The 8577-nt window shown below is 34.4% G+C and overlaps 1 protein-coding gene across 21 annotated transcripts in view; it reads right to left on the bottom strand.

Annotated features, from left to right (window-relative positions):
* The window catches only part of MAP2 (microtubule associated protein 2), an 89574-nt gene extending 82435 nt beyond the window's left edge, over positions 1-7139 (bottom strand). For all 21 annotated transcript variants that reach the window (XM_044670698.1, XM_044670699.1, XM_044670700.1 and 18 more), the window contains exon 1: positions 6859-7139. In XM_044670698.1, coding sequence (XP_044526633.1) covers positions 6859-7120 — 262 coding nt within the window. In that variant the 5' untranslated portion in view covers positions 7121-7139. The remainder of the gene's footprint in view (positions 1-6858) is intronic.
* Positions 7140-8577: the final 1438 nt, after the last annotated feature.

Below are 8577 nucleotides of genomic sequence, written 5' to 3'. Positions count from 1 at the left end.
CACACACACACACACACACACACACACACACACACACACACACACACACACACACCCCAAATACACCTTTATCTGTATAGGGATATCTTCTGTTTCTACCTCTCTTTGCCTATGTCTTTGTCACTGTCCTCTATTCCCTTCCCCCGTCTGACTGTCTCTGCCTGTCCCTCATTGAGGCGCTCTCTCTCTCCCTCTCTGTCTCTCTCTGTCTCTCTCTGTCTCTCTCTGTCTCTCTCTGTCTCTCTCTCTCTCTCTCTCTCTCTCTCTCTCTCTCTCTCTCTCTCTCTCTCTCTCTCTTTCTCTCTCTCTCTCTCTCTTCTCACTCTTTTCTTCCCTAACACACACACACACAGAAATTAAACTATGTTGTTCTTACTGGGAGAGAACAAAAACCTTTAAGTTCAACATGACTGAGAAGTGTCTGTATGGTGGGATGTGGATTCAGTGGCACCCACCAATCACATCCTATTGTTTGGCTCAGCAAAACAGAAAGAATATATGTATGTATAAGCAATCTCTAGCTTATTTGTATGCAATAAAAATACATCCTTCCCACACAGATGGTTGTCTGGGACTGTCTGGTACCCACAGGAATTCCTCTTTCCTTACCCTTGCTACCACTTCCTTCCTCATCTCCTACCACTTCTCTCTCACAGGCTGCCTACTGCTCCTCAAAAATCTTCAACCCCTGCTTCTCTCAACTCAGAGCCAATTCAATGTAGCACAAATTTATGAAGTGCCTACTGTATTCCAAGTACTCTTCACAGCATTAAAATATATATGACTTCAGACAAGATATGGCCCTCAATCTTACAGTTTTACTGTCTAGGGAGATGTGACATAATATATAGAATAATAAATAAAATGTGCAAATTGCTACGTGAGGTCTGAGGGGGTGAATATCATTCCTGACCTGGTGGGTCAGAGCCGACTGCAGAAAGGAAATAGCATTTGATCTGAGGTTTAGAGGATAATCAAGAATGCAACTAGAAAGATGGAAATATGGGATACCTACCAACCTCCATAAATAACACTTTCTCCTTCAAACCACAACTAGCATTTTGTTTTGCAGTTCATTCATGGATCTGTTCTATAATACCGAGTACTGTAAATAGGCACAATTAGATAGTATCCTTCTCCTACATATTGGCTTCCATGAGGACAGAACCTGTGGCTTAGCTAAACTTCATCTTCCCCAATACTTTAGTACAGAGCTCTGCATATAAGGACAATTAATATAAATAGGGGAAAGATCTTTGACTCAAGAAAGTATATAATGTGGAGCCACGCATATTAGAAATCATTTTGAGGAAACAGAGCTTCCATTTCACTTGGAAATTTCAATTGCTATTTTGAGAAGGTTTATTTAAAACTTTAAAATACGTTTTGGTGATAATGGACTGGATACATAACAACAACAATAAGTTAACTATATGTATGTTCAAGTAATACAATAGCAAATTTGCAACATCTCTGTGAGGATGAAAATGAAAAGATACTTTCCTTCTTATCTTACAGAAAGACTACTTTCTGTAAGAGTGGATGGAGACCTGTATTCAAAGTCTGATGCTAGCTGTGTGACTTTGGGCATATGATTTAACCCTTCTGTGTCCAAAGGCACTCTTGTAAACCCTAAAACTACTATTGTAAAGCCATAAATTGTAAACACTTGTTGATCTACATTGATGGGAGGAGTTTCCTCAATGGAGTTTGCCCAAGGACATTTTTTTGCATGTCCCTTCTCTCTCTCCAGCCACCCAATGTGATCATTTCCTCCTTAGGCTGTCTGGGGTAATATGGGAGGTTCACAGGTAGCTTGAAGTTGTACTTAGGGCATGTGATCTCAAAAAAGTTCACTAATGTTGCCATAGACCTTGCTTACTGATGGCTGATAGGGACCAATGGTCCTTCAATAATATTTTCTTTTTTTTTAAGAAGGAAAATGGTTCCAGAATTTATAGATCATTGAGTAAATTCTCCAGTAAAAACATTTGAAAATGTTTCATGAACCAGATGATTTGTAAGCACTTGGAAAGAGAAAGTGGTAGTCACTAAGCACCAGCTTGGATTTACTAAAAAAATGATGTTAAACTAACTTTATTTCTCTCTCTCTCTCTCTCTCTCTCTCTCTCTCTCTCTCTCTCTCTCTCTCTCTCTAAAATAAGGCTACTAACTTAGTGGGTAAAGTAAAAGTCAGAAATAGTAGATTTGGGATTTTAGTAAGGCATTTGACAGTCTCTCAAGACATAAAGAGAGATTGATGGATTCACAGGTGGTTGAAGTTTCCTTTATTCTCTGTTTAATGATTTTAATAATAATTTGGATGAAGACAGGGAAGTCATACTTTTCAAGGAGAACTAAGTTACAAAAACAACAGCTGAACATGTTGAAAAAATGTTCCCAAAATTACATGATGAAAATTGACATGGATATACATGCATTTATATCATTGAGAGGTGTGTGTGTGTGTGTGTGTGTGTGTGTGTGTGTGTGTGTGTATGTAGAGGATAAGAGAAAAAACCTGGAATAACTGCAGAATTTAAAAGATGACAAAATAAGGTACCAAAGGAATTGGACTTATTTAAGTTTTCATTCTGGGTTTGACTTGATCATGATTAGTATATTCACATCTGTGGAACTTTGCTTATTTTAAGCTAATTTGTTTTTTTGGTTTCTTTTGGCAACCATGCACAAAAATTTGAACCTAAAAGGATGTAACCCTAGTGTCAATGGGCCAAACTTTGCAGGTCCACGTGAAGTCCTGAACAGAGATACTGATTGCTTAGTTGGATGTGGGTCATCTAGACAGTGACCCAAGAGACGATTCTAGTGCTGTTTCTACTTATGTATCCTTTCACCTGAGCTTGGTTTTGATATCAATACATTATAAATCAGTATCCCTAATAATACCTGTTTGAAGAGACATGAAAAATGAAAATGCATTTAGAGGAGGGAGACTAGGATAATGAGGGGTGATAAAACCATTCATTTGAGATATTCTTGAAGGGATTCAAAATGTTTAGTTTGGGGAAAAAAGGCTTGGGGTAGGGAGATATTAAAACTATGTTCAAATATTTGAAAGGCTAGTAACCAAAGATGAGATTCTCTCTTCTTTTTAGTTTCAGAGGGCTGAACTAGGACTGATAACTCAAAGTCAGAGAGAGGCTGATTTTGACTCAATCCAAGGAAAACAAAAACTTTTAAAAAACTGCATTGATTTTATATATATGAAAGCATTGTATTGTTATATAATGAAAGATCATCTCTATATAATATGATTTCTTTTCCTCATTTAGTCATGGACTCTTTCTCTGCTTCTCTAAATTGCTTATGATGTGACTTTTTATTTCTATATTCATTTGGAACTTATGATGACAAATGATGTGAGATCAAGACCAAAACATTTTAATAATTTTTCTGTTCTTCAGCTGTTTCAGTCTGATTCTTTGAGACTCCATTTTGTTTTTGGCAAAGACACTGGAGTGGTTTGCCTTTTCCTTTTCTAGTTCATTTAATATTAGGGAAACTAAGGCAAACAGGGTTAAGTGACTTCCTCAAGATCACACAGCTAGTTAATCAGAGGCTAGATTTGAACTCAGGAAGATGAGTCTTTCTGACTCCAGGACTGGCATACTAACCACCGTGCCTCCTCACTGCTCTTTTAACAATTAAAGCTGTCTGAAATCAGAATGGATTACTTTATATAGAATGATATAAAAGACTCTGGAAGTTTAAATGTCCAACTATTAGAAACTTTGTAGAACAGATTTTAGCATGAGTTGTTGTCTTATCCAACCCACAACTGGTCTATTTGTCTCCAGTCTCTTCCTTCTCCAATTCATTTTTCACAAAGCTGTCAAATTGATATTCCAAAAAGGAGATCTGATCATGTAACTCATTTGCTCAAGAAGCTTCAGTAGCTCTTTATGACCTTTAGAATAAAACAGGACCACCTCTCTCTCTTTCTCTTTCTCCAAACACACCCATAAACAAATATGCATACACATGTTTCATTTTGCTTTGACTTATCAATATTGTTTTCCCTTGTTGAATTATGAATTAAACCTCTTGAGGACACAGGACCAGATTCTGAATCTGCTACAATGCCTTGCACATATTAGGCCAAATCACTTATTCCTTCTAATCAGAGCAATAGAGTCAGGATCCTATGATACTAAGTATATGCATAGATTTATAATAAGTATATAAAATATATCTGAAAAGTGAAGAACTAGAGATTTATACATTTGTAGCTAATCATTACTTTTGTACAACTTTATTAAGAATGAATATTTTGGAAATCATTTGCCTTTTCTGTAGGCTCATGCTTAAAGTTACTTATATGATTTTAATAGTTAATTTCTTGATAGAGTTTTAAGATAAATCCTGATTTGAAGTGAATATATATTCTATTAATAACCTGCATGTTCCTTGCAGGTGTCTTCAATATTTTTGTACACATACAATTTTAAAAATCAAAGTCAAAATGATGATGAGGATATAAATATGTATATATATGAACATTATATATGTATATATGATTAATCCCCTTTTTCCTTGAATGCATTATTAATCCCAGAAGCCAAAGATATTAACTAGAGATATTACTAAATGCTGTTTTGATCTGTATTGTTTTCTCAGAGATGGAAGTAGAATCATAGTCACACCATCATAGTCAAAAAGTATAAGAATATCACTCAAAATATGACCGCTTCATTTATTTACTCAACTCAACTTGGTTTTCACTTGGCATGGTTGTATCATCTATTGCTATATAGTATCGAGCTCATTAGCGAGTTACTTACAATTAATACATCAAAAGACTAAGTATTATATACATAATCAAATGTACCATCTATCTAGAGTTAGCTCATATTAGAAAAAATTAAGAAAAAAGGCATTCTGTAAATACCTTCTATAAATTGAAAAAGTTTACATTTGAATTCCAGTTTTTAATTTGTAGTATCTATCTGAGCTTCCCCCCCCCACTTCTTTTCCATTTCCTTCATCACTACTTTCATTCATTCTTTGTCACTTCAGGCAAACTGCACTAACTTCTGGATAGTTTTCCTTCCTTCAGAGTCCCATTTGCTCTTTTTTGTTCTATATTTTAATATAGAACAAAATAGAGTAACTGGGAGCATGGGGATAATGGTTTGGTACTTGGAATGTAGATGCTAAAAATATTGGGAGAATGAAAGATATGATGCTCTGTAGGGGTTCCTTTGCCATTGTGTGTGCATGCATATTCTTTCTCCTCACACGGATTATAATTGAAGAAGGGGAGAGGCTCTTGTCTTGCCTTTCTTCTGTATTTTCCTCACATTACCAAGTATTGGCTTCATATCCAGAAGGCTCTCAATAAATACTAGTGACTGCCTTCAGAACTACACAGAACAGTATCTTACAGGTATATGATAATTTTCAGGAGAACTAGATTCTCTTTCTATTAGATGCCTGGGGTTTGTTTATTTTTTTTATTTTGTTTTATTTTTTAGAATAACACCTATGCAAGTAACTAGAGTATCTGAGTACTCATCATTAAGGGCATATGAATCCTGAAAGAATAATAGTATTAATAACAGCTCACAATTACATAGTGCTTTCAAGGCTGGCATAGCACTTTACATACATTATCTCTTTTGATCTAATTTGAAATGCAGATTGGATCCCAATCTAGTAATTATTCCAGACTTCTCTGTTATGGGTATAGGTGTAGATTGTCATTAAAGCTGCTATAACTTCAAATTTAATAATGCTTTTATTAACAGTAATAGCAATAAAAGTAATTTGAGATTTTATGGAGTCAAAGTTTCAATGACATGGATAACAAATTATGTAAATTATCCTTTGGAAATATATTGTCCTGAATTTGAATCACAGAATAACGACATGTATAAAAAATACCAAGAAATTGTATAATAGGTTTTTAAAAAAATTTAGAGGCATTTTATTGGGGTTCAGTGAAGGAAATAGTTCCCACCATTTCTGGGCAACAGAATGACACTATTCATGGATCTCAGCCACTAAATGAACTAATTGCTAATATAGATTGTGTGGTATTAATTATAGTAACATTTTTCAACTCAATGACTTAGGAAAAGGAAAGGAACTTTTAGCTCATGTAGTAAGTAATGACTGATTTAAAAGTATCTTTTGCTTTGATCATTGCAAATTCTATTACGCCATGTAATTTTGGCTTCATGGTTTATTTGATCATTTTATCTGTACTCTTGAAGTTTGAGTAACTCTAGAAGAGGCTACAAATCACTAATATAGACTTCTATCATTCTATCGTTTGTTGACATGTTATGTAACAGTAGATAGCAACATCATTAAACTTTGGAAGTATTTAAAAATAGAGAAAAATTATTGTTTAGAGGGAAATTTTTATTGTGATCCCTACTTACTAGTAGGATATGCCTTTTCTGGGCAAAAAAATTATGAGCAACTTAAAAGCAAATAGATTTGAAGTATATTTTTAAAATAAAATAATCATAATCATGCAAAAACCTTTAAGTTTCTAAAATTTTGACATTAATAATATGGGGATGAACGTGAATAGCTACTGGATTTAAAAATGTCACACCTAAATAACTCATTCACTAAAATATAAAATAAAGCTGAAATATTTAATAAGTAAGAAGAGATAAAGGATATAGTTCTAGTTACTATATTCTAAGAAAATGATTTCTTTTTTCCCCCATTACAGACCTCCCCTTTTAGCTTCCACTTCCTGGAATAATTTATATTTCAAATCCCTCATCAGTGACAGAAAATATTCTGTGTAAGTTCTTTTCAGATAAAATTGACTTTGAATCAGAAGTCAAGGCAGGAAAAAGAAGAACCTTTAGTTACCTGCTGTTTCCCTTTCAGCAGAGGTGAGCTCTCCATTTATCCCATTCTCTTTGGTTGTTGAATAGGTTCCCTGTTGCCCATGATCTCCATAGCCACCTTCTTCTTCCTCTCTGTATGGAAATCCATTGGCACTTCGGACTATTCCGTCCCCGGCTCCTCCTTGTTCCTTCAGCTCAGGTGAATGTGGGTGGGAAGATGCCTCTGCCAGTTGACTTGATGTCCAGTGAGGTGTTTTAGGTTCATCCTTCCGGTCATCTGCCATTCTTCTCTCCCTTGTGAAATCTCCTGTAATTGGAATAGATTAAAACATTAACTATCATCTTGGCAATGCTCCATGTTTTATGTTATTAGTCCTAGTATAGAAGTCATTTCCAATGAATACAATTAGGAAATTATAGCATGATAGCTAATGAAACAAAAAGATAAAATTATCTGCATTAGTATCAGACCAGAAAACATACAGACATATATCAAATATTATTTACTATGTCAGGATACATGCATGTCATTTTTCATTTCGAATAACTTATTTACATTGATTTTTTGAATTATAAAATTGATAAAATTGACTATTACTTCCTTTTTATACAATCCTGTGCCTTTAGCATAGGAATGTTCAATGAAGAATATACTGTTAAATGATGTCACCTGAAATTCTGTGTTCTATAAGTTTTCTAGAGTATCTGGATGGGAGGATTTGTAAGAGATATGATAAAAGGAAATGCTACAGTGCAAAAATTGCTTCAAAGCTGCTTTCAATACTAGAGTTCCAAGCATGCTACATGTTACATGCTACATTACAACCTAAAAGCCTTCTTTTGAAAAAAAATCAGCTCATCTTAATGTTGGATTTGTGAGTTAATTCATCAATAATTCTATAATGGAAATAGAGAGTTTTAACTTTTATGGAAAATTATTTTGTAACCAATCTTACTGAAAGTCATCAGAGACTGAGATATAATCTTGTTAATATTTTACATAGTGTTGCATAATTTAGGGTAAGAAGGGGGTCTCAATAAGTCATTAGGTTCTGTCCTCTGTCTTCAAAGAAGACGTAGTATTAACTATGTGCAAGGCTCAAAGCTGACTAGGAATATAGTGCTTAAAAAGAAACAGTGCTTGGCTAAGAGGAGCTTACAAATCTAATGGGCCTTAATAAAGGATATACACAAACAAATGCAATATAAAAGATGAATGTACTAAGTACAAAAGAATGTATCAAATATACTCATAAACAGAATGAGGAAATGAAGACAATTTCCAGTATTATTAAACAGATTAATAATCTGTTTAGGGAGGCTGAATTATTTTCCAAAGGACCTACAACTACTAAGCAGTTAAAGAGACATGAGAAAGCAGATATCACTCCTCTTAGTATAGTGAATATTTTTCCAGGTTCAAAATATTATTAACACCATACTTCTTTTTTATTCGTTCCACCATCCATCCATCTGGCCATCTAATCAGCAGTCAAATCAGGCTAGTTCTGGCTTGACAATATTTCGTTTATCTGTATTTTCCTCTGCTCTCACAATTTTACACCTTCATAATCTCTTCCCTAGACTATTCAATATTCCCTAGATATTTAACTACCTCCTGACTGGTTTTCTTTCCTCTGGTTTATTTCCCTTTCAATTCATTTTTTAATGGCTAAACAATTTTCCCAATGCACCATTCTGGTCATATTAATTTCTACTCACAAACTTTTACTGGCCCTCT

Source organism: Gracilinanus agilis, chromosome 3 (assembly GCF_016433145.1).
Source record: "Gracilinanus agilis isolate LMUSP501 chromosome 3, AgileGrace, whole genome shotgun sequence".
NCBI lineage: Eukaryota > Metazoa > Chordata > Mammalia > Didelphimorphia > Didelphidae > Gracilinanus > Gracilinanus agilis.
Note: the sequence above shows the minus strand (reverse complement) of the source record. Positions and strands in the feature narration are given on the sequence as shown.